This window comes from Pelophylax lessonae (assembly GCF_965119305.1).
Source record: "Pelophylax lessonae genome assembly, chromosome: 8".
Classification (NCBI taxonomy): Eukaryota; Metazoa; Chordata; class Amphibia; order Anura; family Ranidae; genus Pelophylax; species Pelophylax lessonae.
Window position 1 is genome coordinate 281,913,955 of NC_138775.1, and position 26,060 is coordinate 281,940,014.

The window sequence follows — 26,060 nt, forward strand, 5'->3', positions numbered from 1 at the left end:
ATAAATTGTCACAATGCAGCAAACATCCCCCCCAAAATACTGATCTCCTACGCAAAATAGCACAGACACTACAAGACTAAGCACACTACTCCTACAGGTGGGATTGAACTAAAATCTATATCTACAAAGTGGAGCCTGCAATGCCTGACGTAAAAGTCACATTTACAAGAAAAAAAAAAAAAAGTGTCTCCAAAAACGTGTCTGGGGAATCCCCTCCCCCCACTATCTATATAGGAACATGTGCAACAATTCCACAAATAATCGCTATCCAGGGCAAAGGCACATTGATATGGAATTTATTTCATCTTCGTGCAAATTAACCTATTGGTTGCTTGAGAGGCCTCCCAACGTATTGCGAATACATTCCAAGGTCCTCCCATGCATCCATAAGCATTACAAAAAAAAAATAAAATAATAAAAAATAACTACCTAAAAAAAAATAAAAAAAAATGAGGAGCAAAGTGTCTTTCCAAGAATTTCGTGGACATGATTGTATAGGACAGTAGCAAAAAGCCCTTATTAGGACTAAACAGACTGAACACACACAGTTTAACTCCTTCATTGCCAAAAGGGACATGTGGGCCTTCTTTTGGCAGCATTGGGATAGGGTAAAGAAAAAAAAAAAAAAAGGCAAGTGCCTGGAATAGGGATTAAAATGTCTTGTCTTAATGCACTCTACTTTATCCTACTTTAAGTATATAAAAATGAATTACTAACACTAAACATGCAGAGTTTTTTTTTTCTGACTGACAAATATGCCAAGCAGAAAGTATATAATATATGTATAGTATAGGAAACCACCTTTAAGTTGCATGCGAAGCAAAGGGATGCTTCGCTGTCTTGTAGAAAATAAATCAAGTGTATCCTGTTTATTTAGGTTTTGATTTTTTTTTTTTTGTTATTTTTAATATTTTATTTTTTAGTACATAACATACATAGCGTCTACGATCCAATTTACTTTTTTTTCAGCAAGTGCTGCGACTCTCCATAACCCCCCCCCCCCCCCACCCCACCCTAGATCAATCAGTGTTTGAAGCCCAGAGGATACAAGTGATGAAAAAAAAAAAATCAAATGGATAAAATCTGGACATCTATAAAGATCCTGAGGCATTTGACTAAATCCTATATTGGGAAATGTGACATTTGACTGAATTGGCATACCCACTAATAGTGACTTTAGCTTATAAAATTAACAGATACTATGATTTCATTTTTTTTTTTTTTAGTTATGTGCTTTGATAACAGAAAAAAAAATGATTACTTAGCGTTTAATGTAGTTAACATATTGTGGTAAAAGCACCATTATGTTTTATAATATATTTTTTTTTTTTTTTACATTTTCATTTTTAAGGGATACAAGTTTAACAATAAAAAACATAAAAAGCAAAAATAGCTCCCCTTTCTTTTGCAAGGCTGTTTTTTTTTCTTTTTTTTTTAACCCCGATAGTTTAGAGTCCTGGGGTGGTAGGACTTGGAAAACAAAAATAGAATTTTCAACAATCTCTATCTTACAAAGATATTTACCTATCCAATGAAATTGCACTTTAATCAATCCAAATATGATTGTTTTGATTTGTTCCTGTCAGTTTCTGTCAATACAGACCATCTTCCCCATTTCTGCGTAATTGTTGAAAATTTGTCTCAGAAAAGCTTATTTGCAAGTGCAGCATATTTTTTTTTTCCTTACATGAGTAATAATAGTCCTGGACTGTTTTCTTTTTTTTTTCTTTCATTGCTCTGCAACTCGGATGAAAATAAATGTTAACAGTTTCCTGGTGGGTGATGGATGTGACTAATCCTTGTCAGAAAGAAGGGTGGACATTTTGTGATATGTTAACGCAAAACAGTTTGTCGCAGTCATGTCCAGTAATATAATTTTTTTGCCACCTCCGCACTGGGTCAAACGATAAAAAAAAAAAAATATTAAAAAGGTGCAGTTTTTACTTATTTAGTTTTACACATGTTGTGTGATTTTTTTTCTTTCTCACAAATCCTTTTAAGTGTAGTAGCACTCGAAATGGGAAAAAACAGTGGAGGCACTAGACCACAACTGGGTTGATTTCCACGGTCTCTGAAATAAATGTAGTGTGGTCATAGTACTAGTAGAAGTTCATATTCACTAATATGGTACATTGTATATTAGAGTGCTTTATTATTTTTTTTCCTTTATAGGGACTGTTCCACCAGAACTCCTCGAAAGGGTCGCAACTGTGGATGCACAGGAGTGGCTTTGCAAAAAAATAAAATAAAAAAAAAGGCCGGGTTTCACAATGAGAGTGTTTTTATAGCAAGTCAAAAAAAAAATAATCGGCCTAAGGCTACCTGGAACCACCTAATATTTATGCTACCAATGAAAACACTTCAAATGCTGTGAATCCCAAATTTTCCCATTGGGAACTTTCTTGAGACCCCCAAAGGTGAGGGGAAAAAAAATGAAAGTAAAAGAAATAAGGCTGATTAATGATGGTATCTGCCATGCGACCACTTATGATAGTTCTTCTTCGATGCTGTTCTGCTGTGAGTTTTCCCCTTCCTCTGGCGCCAAGTGACTAGGCCAAGTTGCCGTTGGTTTCTTCAAATGTTACAGAGATGAGAAGGGGGCAGGCGGTCTGTCGGGTGGGCGATAGAAAACTGTAACCTTTATCCCAGGTACCAGGACTGCAATGACAAAAAGTAATACAATTTAATTTTTACAACTGTTATTTTTATTTTATTTTTTATTTTATTTTTTTTATTTAATGTCAATAGATAATTGTACATTTCTATTATTTTAATGAACACTCCAAAAAATATTGAAAATTACTTTTGAAGTTACAGTAACATGTTAAAGTGTATGTACAGAAAGCAATGGGTTAGACTTTACTTGTAAAGAAGTGATTGAATGCGCAAAAATATTTAAATAATTGTATGCATTGTCTGTGTTTTTTTTTTTAACAACTGTTGGTTGTACAAATTGGGTTTGTTTAGAAGGGGTAAGGGTACTTGGGTATGTATATAAATATATATATACACATATACATACATATATACATATATATATATATATATATATATATATATATATATATATATATGTGTGTGTGTGTGTGTGTGTGTGTATGAATATATATATATATATGTATATATGTATGTGTGTGTATATATATATATATATATATATATATATATATTATATATATGTATATATTTATTTATGTATGTATATATATATATATATATACACATATATATATACACACACATATATATATATATATATATATATATATATATATATATACACACATACATATAGATCTATATATATATATATATACATATAGATATAGATAGGTATACACATTTCTGTACTACAGAAGGCTTGACATAAAAATTAAAAAAACATTTTAAGCGTGTTTAAGACTTTAGTGATTAGGTTTATACTTTATACACCACATAAAACAAAGCTTTGGGCCTTATACTTACCTGCTCTATGCAGTGGTTTTGCACAGAGCAATCCGGATCCTCCTTTTTTTCGGGTCCCTCTTCGGCTCTCCTGGCCCCTCCCTCCTGTTGAATGCCCCCACAGCGAGCAGCATGCTATGGGGGCACCCGAGCCGAGTCACAGCTCCCTGTGTCCTATCAGACACGGAGCCACGACCTGGCCCTGCCCCCTCTGTCTCCTGACTGGCTGAATGTTTTGATTGACAGCAGTGGGAGCCAATCGCACCGTGCTGCTGTCTCAGCCAATTAGAACGGGAGACCCAAGGAGCTTGGCACTCCTGCAACATCACTGAATAAAGACGGGCTCAGGTAAGTATTAGGGGGCTGCTGCACACAGGTTTTTTTTGTTTATCTTATTGCATAGAATGCATTAAGATTAAAAAAAAACTTCTGTCTTTACAATCCCTTTAATCCTGAAGGGGGGAGGCCTTTTTCCCTCCAAAAGGCATTCCCTATTCATAATCAATAAACATGTGATACTAATCATCAAGCTACATGACTGTTCTTACTAGGCACTCCTAACCATATAGTCATAAAACAAATTATCTGTTGTGTGGGGCACTCACCGCAATCAGATAGGTTGGAGCACAAAGCATCACGGGTGAAAGGAAAGAAAAACGCTCTGACTGACTGAGGAATCCCGCCCACAGCGCTATTATGTTCTGCCAGCAGGGAAGGGTAACGGAGGTAACCGCATGTAAACAATCCGACAGGCTGGTTGTACCCAAGTCCATTGACGGATCGACTTGGGTACAACCAGCCTGCCCATAGATGGATCAAATCTCGGCTGGTCCCTGCTGAACCGGCCAAGATTTGATCAATCTATGGCTGGCTTAAGACCTACAAAAGGTCTCTACACACCGTACCTCCACTCTAGGTTGGCCTCCTTCCTTGGTCCAATGTTACTTTATATCCATTAGATCTGAACTTAACCCTGACCTTTGGGGTGAATCAGAAATACCAATTGAAAGCCATCTCTAACTGACCTCACAAATGCTCTTTTGGCTAAATGTGGAGAAATGTCCACAGATGCACTCCAAAATTTTGTGGCGCAGGGTGTGATAGTTTTGGCAAGCATATACGGTGCTATAAATATATATATAATAAAATATATATTAAATCTAAGTACAGGATGTAAATCTGCTAGGCTACTGTAGGTCAATGAAATACAAATTAATTATGTAGCGCTAATAAAAATAAAAAAAGAATGAAACATAACAGACGTCGTTTGCAAAAAAGTAATAAAAATACATTTCAAAATAAAAAAATCAAAAAGTTTGTAGCAGAAAATTACTTTTACCACCTTGCGCTAACAAAGAGGGACATTAGCACTGAGCTATGTTTGGTTATCGTATTTATTTCTAATAGTACTACACAATTATTCTAGATTGTAAGCTCTAACGGGCAGGGCCCTCCTGTATTGCATTGTATCGTAACTGTATTGTCTTCCCTCATATTGAAAAGCAATGCACAAACTTTTGGCGCTATATAACCACTTTAACCACTTTAGCCCCGGAGGATTTGGCTGCTCAATGACCAGGCCCCTTTTTTCAACTTGGCACTGCGTGACTTTAACTGACAATTGCGCGGTCATGCAATGCTGTACCCAAACAAAATTTACGTCCCTTTTTTCCCACAAAAAGAGCTTCCTTTTGGTGGTATTTGATCACCTCTACGTTTTTTATTTTTTGCGATAATAAAAAAATCGTGAACATTTTGAGAAAAAATTACATTTTCAACTTTATTTTTTAAAAAATATCCAATAAACTCAATTTATACTACTAAGTTACGAGCTTACAAGATTTCTGCAAGGATCAACAGATATATTTTTGAGCAAATATAACGAAACACTTTCAGTGGTATGTTAAAAAGACCAAATAGAAAACAATTCCTTGTTGGAGTATACATACACTAAAGCTGAACTTTTCTCAAAAAACAATTCTTTTTTTACCCAATGCCCACAGCATTATTACCTTTTGCAGTACTTCTGTTACATAAATTGGTTATTTCATTCCTCATTCCTCCCCTTTCAGCAGTGCATGTGCTTTCAGGTCCAAATTTCAGACATCTTTCTGATTGCACAAAGCTAGCTGCTGTTGTCTGTATGACACATCCTCAGCAGCCTGGAATCCCAGGATAACTTGGCCATGGCTAGGAGCCTTAGCAGTCCCTGACTTCCTGTGTCACTCCATGTCTGCCAAGTAGGGCAGTTTAAAGAAGAAATAAAAACATGGGCTGGGTTGTGTCATCATTTGGTCAACCTTGGATTTCAGGAACCATTAAGGTCAAAGATGACATATAGCCAGAGGCCACTGGCATTCGTTTGCAGAGAGGAGAGTGAACATAGGGAGCAATATAGGCAAAGCCGTATCTTAAATTTGTTGACGTAGCAATAAAAATTGTTGGCCAAGCTGGTTTTTAATGTTTTCAAGATAGAGTTCAATTTTAAAGTAACTGAACACAACCACTGAACAATTTTGAAGTGAAAGGTTTAGGCCCCTGAAAATGGAGGTGAAATCAGCATAGGTGCCCATAGTAAAGGGCGAACCTTTAAAGTGTTTACGTGAGAAAGTATTTATTAAGGATGCAACAGTTTGCAGCACCATCAATGCGTTTCATGGCGTTCATCAGGATCAGTGTATGACAGGCTTTTCCTGCAGCCACCTAGGAGTGTATTTACACTCCTCATGTAAATAGCCTAAAGCAGGGATCCTCAGACCCCGTTCACACTAGGGCGACCTGTCAGGCGACCTGGTCACCTGACAGGTCGCCATAGGTTGCCTGCCATAGAGAAGCTGTGGACCCGTTCTAATAGGAGCGACACAAGTCGCTCCGACTTAGAAAAAGGGTCCGGAGCTTCTTTGGGGCGACCTGCATAGACTTCAATGTTATGAAGTCCGTGCTGGCCGCTCCAAGGTTGCGGTGCGAGCAGCGCGCCGCGACCTATGAGGTCGCCCCGGCAAGTCGGATCGCCCCAGTGTGAACAGGGCCTTAAACTACGGCCCTCCAGCTGTTGTGGAACTACACATCCCATGAGGCATTGTAAAACTCTGACATTCACAGCCATGAGTAGGCATGATGGGAATTGTAGTTCCTGAACAACTGGAGGGCCATAGTTTGAAGACCCCTGCTCTAAAGCATCATTCTTTACTTCAGGCATCTCTGCTGACTTCACCTCTTTTTTTGGAGGCCTAAACCCTTCACCTTATTGGATACTGTTTGATATACGATATATCTGAAACACCCTGAAGAGCATTTAGGTTGCTTGATCCCTAGCTGGCCTTCTTGAAACCCTATAGATGGGAATACACACATGTATTCCAAAAAAGTGTCACTCCTGGGCTCAAGTGGTATGTGAGAAGGTGCGTGGTCTTAATTTCCTTTGTACACACCACCTAAGGTCTTGCTGCCCCCTCAGGACTAAGGGTATCCAAAAGCACTGAAAAACAACAAGTGAAGGGGGAACCAACCTTGTGCATTACCACTAAAAAAGTTTATTAAAATCCAAAAAAGTAGCATACATTGTATTCACAAACGCATGATAGTTGCACGCATGTAAGAAAAGGAGGCAATTGGTCCCAATTTTCTTACATGTGTACAATTATCGTGCCTTTGTGAGTACAATGTATGCTACTTTTTTTGGAATTTAATAAACTTTTTTAGTGGTAATGCACGAGGTTAGTGCGCCCTTCTGTTGTTGTTTTTCACACACATATATTCTTCTGATTCTTTTTAAAAATTAAAATTTTTTGTTTAAATACTACAACATATTTGTATCTCTCTCATGGCAAAGTTTCCAATTCTGCTTTCCTTTTTCCACAAATTTTTGGGGGAATCCTTGAATTTTTTAGTTAACAGTTTTACTTGTTCAGCACAGTGGCTCAGTGGTTAGCTCTTCTGCCTTGCAGCACAGGGTCCTCGATCTGCTTGGAGCGTGCATGTTATCCCTGTGCTTGCATGGGCTTCCTCCCACAACCGAAAGACATAGGTAGGTTAAAGGGGAACTAAACCCATCAATTTAATAGTTCAATTAACCACTTAAGCCCCGGAAGATTTTACCCCCTTCCTGACCAGGGCCTATTTTGCGATTCGGCACTGCGTGACTTTAACGGACAATTGCGCGGTCGTGCGACGCTGTACCCAAATTAAATTGACGTCCTTTTTTTCCCACAAACAGAGCTTTCTTTTGGTGGTATTTGATCACCTGTGCGATTTTTTGATCATCTGCTATAAACAAAAAAAGAGCGACAATTTTGCAAAAATAACAATATTTTTCACATTTTTTTATATGAAATTCCCCCCCCAAAAAAATGTAAAAATCAAAATTTTTTAACATTTTAGGCCAATTTTTTTCCTGCTACATATGTTTGGTAAAAAAAAATCGCAATAAGTGTATTTTGATTGGTTTGCGCAAAAGTTATTGCGTTTACTAACTAAGGGAAAGATTTTTGTCATTTTTATTTATTTATTTTTTAACGAGTAATGGCGGCGTTCTGCGATTTTTTTGCGGGACTGCGACATTGCGGCGGACAGATCGGACCCTTGACTGACATTTTTGATACTTTTGGGGGTACCAGTGACATTACTACAGTAATCAGTGCTATACATATGCACTGTTACTGTAAAAATGACACTGGCAGGGAAGGGGTTAACTTTATTAGAGATGCAGTGACTATGTGTGTCCCTAGGGGCATGCTTCTTACTGTGATTGGATGTGGCTTTTCATGTAACAGCAGAGATCTACGGTCCTACATAGCAGGACCGTATGATCTCTGCTGTTAAACAGGGGAGAATGACAGGCAGCTGTGTTTACATTAGCCGCCTGCCTTTCTCCCAGTGTAACCGATGATCGCGAGGGAGCGGCGGACATCGGGTCCGCCGCTCACACGCGCGGGGGGGGGGGGGTGTCCGTGAGCGAGCGGGAGCGTGCCTCCGGCGGCGCGCACTCGCTCCCTAGAGCCTCACAGACTAGTGACGTACCCCTATGTCACTTTGCCTGTGAAGGGCTGACTGCCGCCGTATATAAGCGTGCGGCAGTCGGCAAGTGGTTAACAGTTACATCACAGCACGGTTGTGCTCTTAATCAAACTGTCAAACCATCTAATGGCTGGTGTCATACCTGATCACAAGTGCAACATCGAGTCCAAGATAGCAGCTTCTTTGGCTGAAAACGATAGGAGGGTTTAGTTATGGTTTAATTGGCTCCTGTCTTAATTGGCACTAGTATGGTATGCCTGTGAGATAGGAACCTTAGATTGTAAGTTCCTCGAGGGCATGAACTGATGTGAATGTAGTTTGTAAAGCACTGCATAAATTGTCGGCGCTATATAAATACCTGAAACAAAAAGCCTCTGTTGGTCACTTCAAATGGGTTTTGCATTCAAATATAAGTCTATAGCAGTGTTTCTCAACCAGGGTTCCTCCAGAGGTTGCTAGGGGTTCCTTAAGCAATGGGAAATTTCTGCCTCTCAGATAAGTTACTTCTGACACCACTGATCTTTTTAGCTATCTGTAAGAAGGCAATTCTTCCCAGTGTCCACAAGTGTAAGGAGCATTCATCCCACTGACCATCACACTAATGTATCATGAGTTGTAAATATAGTCATTTTTAGCAGGGGTTCCCCGAGACCTGAAAATTATTTCAAGGGTTCCTCTGTGTTGAAAAGGTTGAGGAAGGCTGCTCTATAGGGATGCAAAACCCACTTGAAGTAGGTCAGAGAGGTCAACTGCAGGTCAAATGCACCTGCCAATGAATTCTGAATGGTCTTAGAAGAATCTCAAACTGATGCCATTGACACAAGCCCATATTAACACAAGCCCTGGCTGTATATATGTCCAGCCCAACCCACCTACATGACATCATAGATTATGCTAGAGTAGACCAGGAGCATATACTTTGCATCACAGGAGGAAAGCCTGCTTTAATCCCTCCTGCTTCAGACCTGATCAGCTATGACTTTCTGATGAAGAGGAGTATTCACATACAGATAGACAAGAATTACAATGCTTGCATATGTACATGGCAGTTACAGCTCTATCTAACTGTCTTATATCGTACCAACGGGTTCTGTAGCAATTGACGCGGTCCACGCAATCATTAAAAATCATTAAGCTGCTTGTAAACGAAAGTGGCTAAAACAAGTCGTGCAAAAATAGGCTGCGTAGCTACTTGCAGCCAGACTGGGAAAGAAAAAGAAAGAAAAGGGATAGTGCCTTTTAAGTGTAGTAACAGGACATATTTATTGAAAAAAGCGATTGGCAACTCACATAAGGAAAAAATCGCTCTTGATAAAATAAAAAGCCACTGGCTTCCAAATCCTGTGTTTGCCTTCCTGCAAGCGGTATCTGGAAGTACTTGTAGCCGGCGCTGAAAGATTCCTCCGCTAGCTCTGGAACCACACTGGAACACACCGGGTCTCCGGACAGAGATGATGTTACAATGGGAGGATGGCAGGGTATGGCTACGCATTTCATGGCTTGTGGGTGGCTTTTATTGCGAAGAGCAATTTTGTTACTTATATATGTGAGTTACCAGTTGCTTTTATCATTATATGTGTCCTATTACTACACTTAGAAGGCGCTTTCTATTTCCTTCCTTGTTTTACAGTTGCACATTCTACTTCTACTCTTGGGTCAGCAGCCATAAGTGTAATGACTTTTGGACTAATTATCTTAGAGCCTGGGTACTCAACCTGTGACCCTTCAACTTTTGGGTAACTACAAGTCCCATCATGCCTTTGTCTTTGGGAGTCATGCTTTTAACTGGCAGCCTTGCAATGCCTTTTGGGACTTGTTGTTCCACAGCAGCTGGAGGGCCACAGGTTGAGCATCCATGTCTTAAAGACTTTATAACTGGACTTATTTCAACCTTGGGGGATGCCACTAACCTGTGTGTGCCATTTGCCTTTTCCTTTTGGAAGAGAAAAAGGTAGAATCAGTTGTGCTACAGTGGCTTGGTATTAGGCTGGATTCACACTTATGCAAATTGGATGAAAGTTTCTTTGATTCCGTATCAGGTGTGAATGCAGGCCAAAATTGTGACCTTTTCAATGTTGGGTTTGGCGTCTCACTGTTTTTTTTTGGGGGGGGGGGGGGGGTAAGCTTGGCTGAAGCGGCCGGTTGGGACTAGTTTATCTGTCAAGCCTTGGGGTGAGCCAGTCACGCAAACTTTTTGAGTTGTTTTGTATTATTTTCTTTTTGGTGCTGACTGTGCGGGGCTCCGGTGGTCTTCCCCAGTTGCCCCTGCGTGGGTAATGATGATGTTACTCAAACTCCAATAAAAATAATTTGAAAAAAAAAAGAAATTTGGACCTGATTCGCACCTGAATCGGTGAACAGGGACTCGCCGGACCCCTGCTGTGAGCTGCGGCTGCAGCTCGTGTGAACCCAGCCTTAGCCTCTTGCAGTCCCTGTACTGCAGAGCCCAGACTGGGAGAGGAAGAAGCAGCACAAGGAGCCAATCAGCCATGCTGCAATGCTGGGAACAAACTGATAGGAGGAAAGAGAAAAGATGAGCTCATCAGTCTGCTGCTTCTCCTTTAACTGTCCAGTCACAGGCTGGGGGAGGGACAAGATCTGCAACACTTCTGCAGCAGAGAAAAATCAGGTATCTTGCCCTGCCAGACAGGGCTGAGCTGTGTAAATCTCAGGAACGGGTGGACAGAAATACACATTCTTTGACAAGTAAAGCAGCTCCCTTATCTGTACTTCACCTGGAGTTCAGCCTTAACGGAGTTCTTAAAAAAGTTCCAAATAATTCCAGGCTATCCCAGCATTCCCGAGGACCTAGCAACCCGGCTCCTCGCCCGTCCGACCCATGAATGGACTTTCTGTGTGTAAACAACCTGCAGCGTTCAGTTCTGCAGCACAACCTCCATTTTTGCTCAAATCCTTAAGTAGCCGAGACCAACAGGCACCCCCCCCCCCCACTCCCACTCTGCAGCATGTTTCCTGCACCGCTCTTTAAAAGGAAAGTAAAAAGAAAAAAAAAAAAAAGTAAAATAAATAAAAAAAGTTTCTTCCTATTCAGTTTGTGCCTTGCAGACAAGGTTACCCCAGAGCAGAGCTGTAATCCTTCACTGAAATAGGCTTTATTGATTACTCGAGGTCTATTGTTCACTTTTCAACTCCCCCAAGTTCAAGTTCACATTGCAGTGTTACATCATGTCTGGTTGCTAGCGGCAACCAGACAGGGCTAGACGTGACTTCCATTACCAACGAACCCTCCTCTCCCCTCCCACCAAAGCCCCCCCCCTCCTTTTTTTTTTTTTTTGGACTCTGACGTTGCAAATCCCACTGCAAACATTGAAGTATTCATTTTGGTTAAATTATGACCCCCACCGCCGGCAAACCAGTGGGACCCCACACTTGTGTGTTTAATTAATCTGTCTTCCCCCGGCACTTTGGAAAAGTTAGACAAAGGGACAATTATTTGGTTTCGCTTTGAGGACTTTTAACAGGGGGTCTATTTGCATGGGAAAAGAAAGTACAAGATTCCATTGAGAAGTTGAGGATTTCCCCCCCCTTTTTTTTTTATTTTAACCCCCCCCCCCCCCGCGCTTTGCGTCCAACAACATTTTTCTGAAATACTTTCGCTGCTTAAGGAAGAGGATGTGAGCTGCGATTCAGCAACACCAATCAGCTTCATGACATGTTTAAATTTAAATGCTAAGCGCATACTCTCCGAGTTACTTTAAAGGTTAGTTTTTAATCAATAGAAGGTGCTGAGTAGGGAGTTTTGTTTTAGCTGTGCAGTGCAGCTCTGCAGCCTTTTGTCTGGTGAGACGGCGTTTTAAAACTTTTTTTTTTTTTTTCCTCCCTCCTCATTGTTAAAGACGGATCTTGCAGCGCTGTGCAGACATTGGAGTTCTATTGCACCCTGGGGTAGGAGTGCATCAGTCTTCTTTGTGAAAAGAAGGGTAACTTTTTATTCTGTTAAAGCAAAACTCCAGGTAAATGTTAAAAATAAAATAAAAACACCCTTTAAAGGCACACGCTCTATTCATACCATAGGGTTGATTTTTTGTTTTTAAAGCCGAACCCCAAGTTTATTTTTAAGCTGGCCCAAACTATTTCCTTTATGAACAGATGCAGCCGCTGTGAGCACAGCATAAACTGTATGCATCAGGCCACTGAGTGCCGCTCAGCCATTCACAGAGGAAGCCTTTATAAATAAATACAGGGCTTCCTCTAATAGGTGGAGAGGCCAGCAGATGACGATTGCCAACTCAGCAAACCGGGGAAACCTTGTACTCATTGATAAAATACAAAGCTGCCTATGAATGGCCAGGCAGCTCTCAGCCCATCTTAAAGTATAACTAAAGGAAAACTTTTTTTAAGTTTTGGATAGAGGGGAGATGGATTAAAACACCTGTCAGTTTTTATTGCTCTCTGTTCCCCTGGCATGCTGTGTCGTGATGTCACAAAGGGTGGTGCCACCAGGTGACGTCGACCAGTGCCCCCCCTTTACCTATTTAGGAACTGTCACACAGTAGAGCATTCGTCGCGAGCAGAGCTTTTTTTTCCTTTTTTCGGGTTCGGCGATGGATCTACATCAAAGGACTTTTTTTATTTTTAATAAAGGACTTGTTAAAAAACTGTTTGTTTTTTTTTTGTCTTTTTGACACTTTTTTTGATGAATGAGTTGGGGGGTGGGATTCCAGATTCCGATAAGCCCCCTGCCCCCAGACCCCCACAACCACAACTCAAGGTTGTGGGAAAGAGGCCCTTGTCCCCATCAACATGGGGACAAGGTGCTTTGGAGTGGGAGGGGGGCAGCACCCCCCATGTTAAAGGCATATGGCCTGGTATAGTTCAGGAGGGGGGTGCTCGTTCACCCCCCCCTTTCTTGACCTGCCGATCTGCATGCTTGGATGAGGATCTGGTATAGATTTTGAGGGGGACACCACGCCATTTTTTTTTAAATGTTGGCATGGGGGGGGGGGGGGGCACGCTGATTTTTTTCATCATTTTTAATTGCCAGCATGTTTCTTTTACATTCAGCCGATGAGTCATTCGTTGTTAAGAACACGGCAGCCAGCTTCCTGGACCGCTCCTTAGCAACCAGCTCAATGAAATAAATTAAGTGAGGCATAAATCAAACAAACACCGCATTAGGTACAGTATTTAACGTAAAATTCCCAGTGAATTGCACTTTCAAAACTGATTTACCGCAAAAGTTATTTTACTGCATTTTTTTGGCCATTATTTAACTCTTAGTGAATTGACCCAATAGTGCTAAGTGTCAATTGTGACTTGAAGTTATGGGAAATTCAAAATTTCACAGCTGTCCCAGAACAAGAGGCAAGTGGAAGTCTTCCAATAAGGATACCTACTCTGTGACCACTGTCCAAAAGAGTAATTCTCCTTATTTCCTGTTGCGTCTCCAGGGCAAGAAGTGATGGTAAATCTCCCTAACAGGACACAGGCAGCAAAAAAAAAAAAAAAAAGAATTGTAAAAGTTAAGATACCCATAAGGAAATCTAACTGGTGTTTCTATCCAGTAGCATTGTAATATTGCTGGTGAAAGTGGTCTGGTTACTAGGCAGGAACCTTCTACACCACAGCAGATCTCCATAGTTTTCTTTTGTTTGTGATGCAAAATAGCTAGAAGAACCATTGAAGTACCAATCCACAGTTCAATAGTCCATATACCATTTAATTCCAGCAAGGGACAAAAAAAGGAGTACACCGCATGTTTCGGGGGTCCAGAAATGCCCCTCTTCATCAGGCCTTGCAATAGGAAACATTAGGGGAGATTTACTAAAACTGGTACACACAGAATCTAGTGCAGCTGTGCTTAATAACCAATCCGCTTCTAGGTTTTATTGTCAAAGCTTAATTGAACAAGCTGAAGTAAGAAGCCGATTGGTTACTACTATGTACAGCTGTACCAGATTCTGTGTGCACCAATTTTGGTAAATCTCCTCCAATGCATCAGAACTGAATAATGGCTGGACCTCAGATAGAATGTAAGGGCTCTAGGTGGACGAGGCAGTAAAATGTGTGACCTGTGGTGTAATGTAACACTTGGTCATCCACCTGGGACTAAGCTCTGAGTGGTTTTTAACACCATGTTTGAAATGTTTACACTGTAAAGTGAATGCATAAACTATTGGTGCTATATAAATCCTGTATAATAATAATAATAATGATGCAAGGCTCCCAAGGTTTTACAGAGGTTGCACTGATCCGGATGTACTGCTTCTATTGTTGTATTAGAAGACAGTGAAGAGTTTATTGAAGAATTTGAAGGTAAAATAATAACCTAGTTGCATGTCCCCAAAAGCTTTGCCATTGTCCAATCACTTGAAGGTACCAGTCTATAACCCAGGGTCTACAAATTAATGATCGACCGATATCGGTTTCTTGTTGCCGATACCGATATTTTGGCCATTAAATATCGGTATCGGCCGATATGGGCCGATATTTTTGTACATTTAAAAAAAAAATCATTGTATTTTTTTATTACTTGACAGGTACTCTTGTGGAAGGATCTGGGGGTCTAAAAGACCCCAAACCCCTCCTCTGCACTTAAAAATGCGAAGTTTGTCTGATTTGAATGCTGTCATTTTTTTGAATCTGGTGTCATGACATCACTTAGGGTTTTTGCATGGAGACCCGATCAGAGCCGAATGCGGCTTTGATCGAGTCTTCAGCGGCCGTGCAGGCTGGTTGCCCGGGTCTCCCGGTGGGATGGGAGACCCGGCAGAGCCGTGGAAGGTGGCGGGGGACGGGGGGACTGACATCCCCTCCCGCTCCTTGTAATGACAGTTGAGCGGCTTCACAGTTGTCATAACAAGACAGCCGAGAGAAGAGAGAACAGGCGCCACTCAAGGTTCTCTCTTCTCATATGTGCCAGCGGGATTTTTTTGGCTTTTGCCTGTCTACAGCGCTGCCCTCGGAGTCAATACTGGAACTCTGCATGATCCGGATTTTTTCCCTCATCCCCTCCCTTCTTCACCTATATCCCAGTGCGGATTCCACTTGTCGGCACAAGCACCCAACACACCCTTTTCTATAACAAGACAGTCGGCCATCAGCTATGGACGCTGGTACCGGGGTGATGCCTCTAGCTGCAGGCATCATTCTGGTGAAAGCACTTTCCCGAAATATCGGCAATATCGGTCACCTTGGTGGCCGATTCCGATATATTGGGGAAAGTGCATATCGGCCCTCGATATATTGGTTTGTCGATATACAGTCGATCCCTACTACAAATATCCAGTGCGGTTGATAAACTTCACACATTTTGCCAGCAGCTGGTTTTGAGGTTGCAAGCCCTAAAGCTTGGACCATTTTTGGACCCCCGAAATGTGTTGGTTACTCCTTTTATTGTCCCTTTTGACCCCTACTGAAATAAAATTGTATCTGGACCATTGACTGCTTGGTGCTTTTTCTTCTTCTTCTTCTTGCAGGTTAGTGAAAACATTGACAGGGGTTTTAACTCTATCCAAGACTAAAAGAAAAAAGTAATGCCTATGTGCACACTTTAAGGCAACAAGTGTGCTTTTAAGTTAATTTACTTTCTTTTTTTACTGGTTCCTTTCATACTGCAGTCTACAAAAATTGAAGGTAAAATATAGTGAATTAAAATGTTTTAGTCTATCAGCCATCAGTTTAACTTTTCAAAACTTAGGAAAGACAAAACTGCTGCCATCTTGTTTCATCACACCACATTCATCAAAGCAGCAGCTGCCCATTAATGTACGCTCCTGTGTCCTCCTACCGTTCAAGGTGAAAGCTCGGAGACAGTTCTGCAGTCCGGTGTAGATCTCAGCTTCCCTTTCTCCAGTCAAATGAAGAAGTAATCTCATCAGATTGGAAAGTGCTGACTAAGGATTTAATAAACCGCTTGCAGATGTGTGTCATCTCCAAGGTATTCAACTCATGTAATGCAAAACAGCCCCACGTAGAAAGCTCTTTTAAAAAATCCCATTTAACCATTGAGAAGTGAAAGGGGTTTTACTGTCCTCCAAGGAGCTTTTTTACATGATTCCTTCCCCTACCCCCCCTTTCCTAATTTACTGCGCCATGAACGTTGGAACACTGATCTGCTTGTGTCGGAGGACCGCGCACGGGTTTTATGGACCATAAACAATATACTCTTAGCTGCATCCTAAACAGGAAGTTCCCTGCACCGACATGGCTGCTGGTCTGTGACCGCCCCATTTTTTTTTTTTTTTTTGATGGACGAAAGCAGAGCCGCTTTTGACAATTTCATCAGCGGCGGCGGAACTGCCGACGCAGCACTTAGAGAAATTTGATTATAACTTTTACATTAAGGTATTTCTCTGCTGAGTTTTCCTATTCTCTGCAGCTGGCTGGACAGAAACTTTCGCCCTGCGGATGATGTTCCAGCTGGAGGCACTGAATCTATACAACCAAGGTCAAACTGAAAGAGAGAGTGATTGGGGGAAAGAGAAATGATACTGCAGACCAGATAAAGTAGCCAAGTGGGGCAGCTGGCAATGGATTCTACCTAAGGAGGAGAAATGTGTATGGGTATCCTGGTCTCCTGGCATGCTGGTGTTCCTAAGAGCAAATTTAAAGTGTGCAGGCAGCATGCACAGGGTGGTGGTGGTGGGGGGTGCTATATATGGCAAGCATTTAGAAGAGAGTCAAGATTACCATGCAGTACAGGGGCATTCCCACTTCCTTCTGCTATGGAAAGGTTTATAATTTAATTAATATTTTATTTACATGTCTAATTTTATATGAATTTTCTCTTGTATTTTATTTTGTATCAATTAATGTCTAATTATTAGTTCTGCAAAGTTTTCTGTTTCCAATAAAATATTTACTTATTCTTAAATTAAAGTAAAGCCTCCTATTGTTTTCAGCCAAGGAAACTGCCATCTTGGCCTCTGTTTAACCATAAATTGCCATGATGCTGCACGTGATCCATTATGACACAAGCCATTGGCTTGACAGCTTGGTTGAGAGCACAACCGATGTGACCGTTAGCATTTATGGCATGCCAGGAATGTAACTGTTTTTTAAAACTATTAAATCAATGGGTTTACTTCCACTTTAAAAAGCAAGAAGTAAGCTTTAAACCCGACTTACTGACCTCAGTAGTTTGAGGCACTGTGGTTTAATTCATTTTAAAGCTTTACAGCAGAAAGTTCTTTTGGTTTCATTTCATCATCTCAGTTTCCCCTGCAACCTTCTAGCAGTGATTTAGCAGCCTGACAGCTTTATATACACTGATGTATACATAGAGCAGGTAATTAGGAAGAGGTGAGGGAGCAAAATGCTGAGACCAGACTTAAAGTGGTTCTAAACTTTCTAAACATTCTATGCATTAAAATAAAAACCTTCTGAGTGCAGCAGCCCCCCCCCCCCTCATATTTACCTGAGCCCATCTCGATTCATCGATGTTGCATGTGAGACTTGGCTGTCTGGGACTCTCCCTCCTCATTGGCTGAGACAGCAGTGGGGCGCCATTGGCTCCTGCTGCTGTTATTTAGTCAGTGGGCCAATGAGGTGAGAGAGGGGGCAATACCGGACCGTGGCTCTGTGTCTGAATGGACACACAGAGCAGTGGCTCAGCTCGGGTGCCCCCACAGCAAGCTGCTTGCTGCCGGGGCACTCGGCAGGAGGGATGGGCCAGGAGCGCCGGCGAGGGACCCGAGAAGAGGAGGATCTGGGCTGCTCTGTGCAAGACAACTGCACAGAACAGGTAAGTATGACATGTTTGTTATTTTTAAAGAAAAAAAAAGAGACTTTATTATCACTTTAAAGGACTTCACTGCTTCTATTTTGAACTTTGAGGATGAATTTCTCCAGGGCGCCCACAGCTACAAAGTTCAGTGAGGGCTTATTTTAAAGTTTCTTAACGGCTTGTTAAGAATGTCCTGCTCAGGTCATTGTAACAGGCGGAGGTGGCGCACAATTACAATCACAGCACCAAAGTTCCTTGCCAGGTTATGCGCCAACCAGTGTTTCCATTCCAGACTGCCAGCTGAAGTACATTCTCTTACTGGCCGTCTTTGTGAGTGCATATGTTTTTTTTTACTTTAATCAGTAAATTGTTGAGGTTTTATTGAGCTATGCCGCTGCATTTTTCTTAAGTTCATTTTGCTACACAAAGAGCTTTGTAGTACAATTTCAGCTGCAGGTAGTGTTAGAATGGGATTTGCCAGGCATATTATAAAGCTGAACAAATAGCTATCCTGAATGAAAGAGATTGTTCATGTGGATTCCAGAGCTGGGTGTGACGCTTGGCACACTGCTCTATATGGAGAAGTTATTTAAGGACAAGGAGATCTGTGTAAGTGTTAGGCACTGTGTGGTTCTCCAGGTGTGTTGCAGGCAAGATCTAGCAAGTCATTCCAGCCACAATGACAGTTAAATTGGATGTAAACCCTAATTGAATGACACTGAGAAGCTTTATAAGTAAACTAATTGTTTTCACCTTTTTATCTCTGTGATGCTGATCTCCTTCTGCCACTTCTGGCCCCCAGCGATGGCTACATGCCATTTCTCAGGATGGGTTTCCTGATGGTGACAACAGTGGACCATGTCTGTGCAATGTGTTTTGAAACAGCCATTTGTAGTCAGCGTCTCTTCTGGGTTTGCGGGCTCCGGTGCTGTGAGTGGCCAGAGCCCTGATGATGACACTCCCGTGCATGCGAACGGGAGCCCTCCGTTTGGCACGATATGCTGGACCTTCAGAGTGCATGCGCCGCTGATGTCAGCTGGCGCATGCAGGCTGAATATCTCTTTAACCGTGCAGGTTTAGGAGATATTTATTTTACCTACAGGTAAGATTTAATATATTTTTGCTATAGATCAGGGATCCTCAAACTACAGCCCTCCAGCTGTTGCAGAACTACAGATCCCATGAGGCATTGTGAAACTCTGACATTCATGACTAGGCATGATGGGAATTGAAGTTCTTGAACAACTGGAGGGCCATGGTTTGATGACCCCTGCTATAGATGGAATCTTTAATGTTGGATCACCCACTGGCTTTCTATATAGTTCTTGGGATTCCACAGTGTGAACTCCCTATATTGCTCCTGGCTCTATCACCACTAAAGTTAGAGTTTGGTCTTGTCCTGTTTCATTACGACTCTGTGAGGTTGATTTACTAAAGGCAACCAGGCTGTTCACTTTTCAGTCGCACTTTGCAGGGGAACTTTTCTCCCTATATTGCTCCTGGCTCTATCACCACTAAAGTTAGAGTTTGGTCTTATCCTGTTTCATTACGACTCTGTGAGGTTGATTTACTAAAGGCAACCAGGCTGTTCACTTTTCAGTCGCACTTTGCAGGGGAACTTTTCTCAGAGTATAATGGATGTGGTAACATTTCATTTTCCAAATAATTACCAATCACTGTCAAAGAAAATAAAACCATGTTTCCCTGCATACTAGCCCTGAGGAGGGGGAGGCGTTTCCCCTAAAACGTGTTGGCTTTACTTGTTGTCTGTTAACCGCTATCTTCAACATACTTTTCAAATATACCATCGAGTATACTTGACGCACCTCAATGCCCATCCAAAATTGTTCATACGCTGATAACAGTAGAAAACTACTGGAACACAAAATGGATTGAACATGGAACAAAGCAATGGGGTTGATTTACTAAAGGCAAATAGGCTGTTCACTTTGCACAGGCCTTAGTTCATGTGGTGAAATTTCAATATTTTTGTTTGCACATGATTGAATGATGGAAGTCAGTGGAGTTTAACCTCATTCACTAAGCTCTGGGGCTAATTGCCTTGCAAAGTGCAACTTCCTTTGCAAAGTGAACAGTCAATTTGCCTTTATTAAATCAACCTCCAAAAGTCAAGGACAGCCAAAGATTTGAGGTTCACTTACTTATCTGTCTGTTTGTATAAAAAAAGTAAGATGTTAAAGCAGAGATCCATTTTTTCAAATCTCCTCTGCACTGGTGAAGGAAGGACTTCAAAGCTGCTGGAAACTGCGCTGAAATGATGATGTCATCCCCATTGTACGATGAGCCCAAGCCAATGTGGTAATGCACCTCCAGGGAGTGTGCCCATGACAACCTGAGCTCTCAAGAATTGGGTTGACATACACACTTGCTGTAGATGCATTACCACATTGGCCTGGGGTCCCAATTTTGAAGAACATTCACCTCCATTGTAGATAAAAGAAGATTTTTTTTTTAATGGAGTTCGGCTTTAGCATCCAACCAGATAGAGTGCTGACGACTGAGCCAATGGGTTTCTGCGGGGGACAGCACTGGAGGCAGAGTGTATTTTTTATGTTTAAGGCTGGGTTCACACCGTGTGCAGATGTGGCTCACAGCAAGGGTCCGCTGCATCCCCGTTCTCTGTTTCAGGGATGAAGCAGGCCTGAATTTAAAACCTGAGACATGGCCAAAGATGCACAGGACCCTTGTGCAATGCACTCTGGAGCCGCCCTGGAGATCTGTGAACTGGATCAATTGAGAGCTGGTCACCCTCTAATATCATGCAAATTCGCATCAGTGTGAACCCAGCCTTTATCTCTGGCTTCCTGGGTAGTGGCAGGAGCAAAGCGGGGCACCTTGTAAATTAGGAAAATAAAAATTAGTATTGAGGCCCAGGAGGAGTGTGGGCAGCCAGAGAAAAATGTAGGAGTTGGGTAGAGTGCAACATTAAAATATACAAAGTAAGATTTGAGTAGAGAGCCCAGTGATGGTCTCTGAAGTGCCATTGTCTGTCTGATAATGAATTTCCAACTTCCATAAAGATTTATGCTGGGTTCACACTGGTGCGATGACAGACATTGCATGTGATTCGCACTGCATTGCTGTGCAGATCACATTTGATGTCTGTGCAATGCACATTAAGCCATACAAACTGTATGGCTGAATTGTACCAAAATGGTGCAGGACCCTTTTTTGATCCGCACTGGAATCAGATCGCATATGTGTTCACACCCATGTGATCCAATTCCTGTACCATTTCATAATTCGCACTGCGATTTGCGAACCGATTTGGGAGTATCATTAACTTTACATTGACACCCCTAGCGGTTCACAGATGTCAGTGTGAACCAGTGTGCGATTCAGGTGCAATGCAGGAACCCACACTGGAATCGCAGGGTTTCCATAATCAACATAACACCAGTGTAAACCGAGATTTAAAGTGTCGCTTAACCCACATCATAAAAGACTATCAATAAATGGTGTATTACATGCTGTTCATACTCACTCAGTCACTATGGGATTTGTTTTCTGTATTCTGCAAAAAACCTTGTTGATCCTGCTGTTCTCTATCTCCCCGTTCTTTCCATGTCCCCATTTCAGCTAGGGATTTTGCAGCTGTGGTGGTAACTCTGCACATGCTCGGTTTTTAGTGAGTTTCTATGCTGAGCATTTCGCCCCTATCACATCTGAGCAGCCCATGTGACTATAGAATCACACATGTGGGCGTATACACACTGGTAAGTGACAGCCCACTCCCTCCCTCCTCCTCCATGCCCAATAACCAGCTAAACACAATGGGGGTGGGATATTACATCTTGATTGATGTAGGCTTTACCTCCCTCCAATTCTAAGACAAAGGCTGGAGGAGCGTGTGAATGGTAGAAAACCACCCACACCATGTTATTGCCAAAAATAAAGATTTGATTTCAAATATATATTTGGATGACAAGTTTAAACAGTTTATTGATATTTAATTTTTTATTTTTCCTCTGTATTCCAAAGGCTGTTTTTTTTATGTTGAACATGTGACCAGCAGCAGAGGAATAAAAGCTCCTCCTGCTTATGTTTCCCTGCAGACAGGCTGGGAGAGAGCTGGGTCAGCGATTAGAAAAAGGATACTTAGAAGATTTTTTTCTTGAATAATTACAGTGCCATCATCTAAATACAGAAATAGAAGGGACAATGCAAATGGAGTTGATTTACTAAAACTGGAAAAATTCCTGTGCGGCTGTGCATGGTAGCCAATCACCTTCTAACTTCAGGTTGCTAAAATAAACTTTGACAAAATAACCTGGAAGCTGATTGGTTTCTATGTACACCAGATTTTGTACAATTTTAGTAAATCAACCCCTTGTGTGTTTAGTATCTCTTTAAGACAGAAGGCAGGAATAGGAATCGTAAACCAAACTTTAGAACAGGGGCCATTCTGTGGTTCCCAGATTGCCAAGTCGCCCAGTAATATTTCAGATAGTACAAATGTATTGCTAGATAAAAAGTTGACCCCCCCCCCTCCCATTAATCGTATAGGTAAATTGGGATTTGTGTATGTGGGGAATAGTTTTAACCCCTTCAAGAAAACAAATTTCCAAGCGATTATGTTTTTTTTTTTTAAATAAATCAATGTCTTACTTCCAAACTGCCTTCTTTATCAGTTCCCTTGTTTTGAAACCATTGACTTTTAACTCTCCTGCACAACATCCCCCCCCCCCCCCCCTCCTCAAGCGCCTGTCCAAGGGTGGCACGGTTTCTCTTCTATATTTTTTTTTTCTCTATTTCTTTTGGTAAGGAAATAGCATAGTACATAGATCAGAGGCTTTCCAGACTAAAACCCCAACTGTACACAAAGCACAGGAAAATGCACAGGGGCAGAGGAGGGTAGAGAAAGGGAAAGGGGGGGAAAAAGTGAAAGCAGCTTAGTATGTGTTAACTCTGCCATTCTGTCGGCTTAAAGTGTATTTTATGCTTGATCAACAGTCCTTCTTTTATTCTGGCCTTCTTTCATTCATTCAAGAACTTCAAAGGAACCACCACGAAAGTACCTGATCCTACAGGGGAACCAGTAAGGGTAGTCTAAAGAAAACAGAGAACAGGGAGCCGCAGACCCCCGCGGACGAAGTAGTTCAAAGAGAATATTCCAACAATGATTACATTTTGTAAATCTTTTTACCAAGGACAGCTTGTTTCCTGCTTATTCATAAAAAATAGATTGTGACCATTAAACACAGCTCTGGACAAGACTTCAAGCCTCAACAACGGGATTAAAGCACACAGGAGATAGAAAGTGTGTTAGAAAAAGGGGAGGAAAAAAAAAAAAAAAAAGCCTCATGAGCTTAGATCTTCCGCGTGGCCATTCTGCTTCTCTGAATTTCAATTCTGGCTTTCTCCACTGAAAAGGCGTTGTTTCGAGAGGCTTTCTGATAAAATTTGCACAGGAAAATTTTATTTTCTTTTGAAAACTTTTTCAGATGCGTGAAACTTTCCATTTCTTTTCATGATTCCTGGCTGTGCGCAATGTAGATTGTCATATCTGCTGGTTATGAGGAGAAGGCAAGTTTTAATTGCTGGCACAAAAAGCTTAGAGAGCCGATATAAAAAAGACAAAACAAAAATTTTAGTCCGAGGCTTATTTATGAGGCTGCCAAAAGCATTCCGCCTCAACCAAAGTCAAACACAAAAAGAGACCATGGGCGAGAATGTGAGCTTTCTATTCACAAAAAGAAACAAAATACCTTTCCTACGTGTAAAAAAACAGCTTGAAAATATGAAATTAGGCATATCAATTCACTAGGACCTAGTTAAAAAAAATGTAGCGAAGTCATGAATTCCTAAAATCGATAGCTATGTTTTGGCGCTAAAAGCAACAAATGCCATTTGTTCCTAGGGAGAAAACACTACAAAAACAGCCTATCCATTTACTAGACATAAGTGACATCACTGAGAATGCAGTCTATCCATTCACTAGAGACCGGTTACATCACTGACAATGCAGCCTATTCATTCATTAGAGACAAATGAAGTCACTGAGAATGCAGCCTATCCATTCACTAGACACTGGTGACATCACTGAGAATGAAGCCTATCCATTCACTAGAGACCAATGACATCCCTGAGAATGCAGCCTATCCATTCACTAGAGAGCGGTGACATCACTGAGAATGCAGTCTATCCATTCACTAGAGACCAGTGACATCACTGAGAATGTAGCCTATCCTTTTACTAGAGACCAGTGACATCACTGAGAATGCAGTCTATCCATTCACTAGAGACTGGTCACATCACCGAAAATCTAGCCTATCCATTCACTAGAGACCGGTGGCATCACTGAGAATGCACCCTATTCATTCATTAGAGACAAGTGAAGTCACTTAGAATTCAGCCTATCCATTCACTAGACACTGGTGACATCCCTGAGAATGCAGCCTATCCATTCACTAGAGACCAATGACATCCCTGAGAATGCAGCCTATCCATTCACTAGAGAGCGGTGACATCACTGAGAAGGCAGTCTATCCATTCACTAGAGACCGGTGACATCACTGAGAACGTAGCCTATCCTTTTACTAGAGACCGGTGACATCACTGAGACTGCAGCCTATCCAATCACTAGAGACCAGTGACATCACTGAGAATGTAGCCTATCCTTTCACTAGAGACCGGTGACATCACTGAGACTGCAGCCTATCCAATCACTAGAGACCAGTGACATCACTAAGAATGCAGCCTATCCATTCAATAGAGGTCAGTGACATCACTGAGAATGCAGCCTATTCATTCACTGAATACCAGTGAAATCCCTGAGAATCCAACCTATCCATTCATTAGAGACAGTTGACATCCCTGAGAAGACAGTCTATCCATTCACTAGAGAACGGTGACATCACTGAGACTGCAGCCTATCCATTCACTAGAGACCGGTGACATCACTGAGAATGCAGCCTATCCATTCACTAGAGACCGGTGACATCACTGAAACTGCAGCCTATCCTTTCACTGGAGACCAGTGACATCACTGAGAATGCAGCCTATCCATTCACTAAAGACCAGTGACATCACTGAGAATGCAGCCTATCCATTGACTAGAGACCGGTGACATCACTGAGAATGCAGCCTATCCATTCATTAGAGGGCAGTGACATCACTGAAAATGAAATCTATCCTTTCACTAGAGACCAGTGACATCACTGAGAATGCAGCCCATCCATTCACTAGAGACCGGTGACATCACTGAGAATGCAGCCTATCCATTCACTAGAGACCGGTGACATCACTGAGAATGCAGCCTATCCATTCACTAGAGACCGGTGACATCACTGAGAATGCAGCCTATCCATTCACTAGAGTCCAGCAACATCACTCCATACATTAAGGAGGTACCCTTTAAAAATATAGTAAAACAAGATGGACTCGAGAGTTGTGACTATCAGCCACAAGAGTTCATAGCAGTGATTAATCTTTCTTTGCGCATCTCTAGAAAATGATAAAAAAAAATCAATTGTACTGCCAGGACAAGCACTAAGCTGCCAGTCAAACTAATGCGATTTGATAGAAGACTGAAGCGCCGCACACAGAGAGGAGGAAGATACAGACCGCATTCAGGTCCGGATCACCTGTGCTGGATCAATGCTTTCAATGAGGCTTCTGGCTCTCCCGAGCAGCCGACTCTCGCCATAAATAATGCACACTTAGCCGATTAACTTATGCATAGCATTCTCTACAGTGTAAACACATAAAGACGCGCAAGTAAAATAAAAAGGGACGGAACTAAATGTAATATTTTATTTATTAATTTTGCATCACTTGGACGCGTCCTCGCTTTCCATTTTTCTCTTGTAACAATTACTGTAGCAACCTCCCTGACAGACAGGATCAATATATCGATCAGACAGGCTGATGCAGTAACACAGCGCACTAA

At 41.6% G+C, this 26,060-nt stretch overlaps 1 protein-coding gene across 9 annotated transcripts in view; it reads right to left on the reverse strand.

Moving 5' to 3' along the window:
- Window positions 1-1,582: 1,582 nt before the first annotated feature.
- The window catches only part of NFIA (nuclear factor I A), a 504,907-nt gene continuing 480,429 nt past the window's right edge, over window positions 1,583-26,060 (reverse strand). For all 9 annotated transcript variants that reach the window (XM_082265066.1, XM_082265065.1, XM_082265064.1 and 6 more), the window contains one exon: window positions 1,583-2,658. In XM_082265066.1, the coding sequence (XP_082121192.1) occupies window positions 2,641-2,658 (18 nt within the window). In that variant the 3' untranslated portion in view covers window positions 1,583-2,640. The remainder of the gene's footprint in view (window positions 2,659-26,060) is intronic.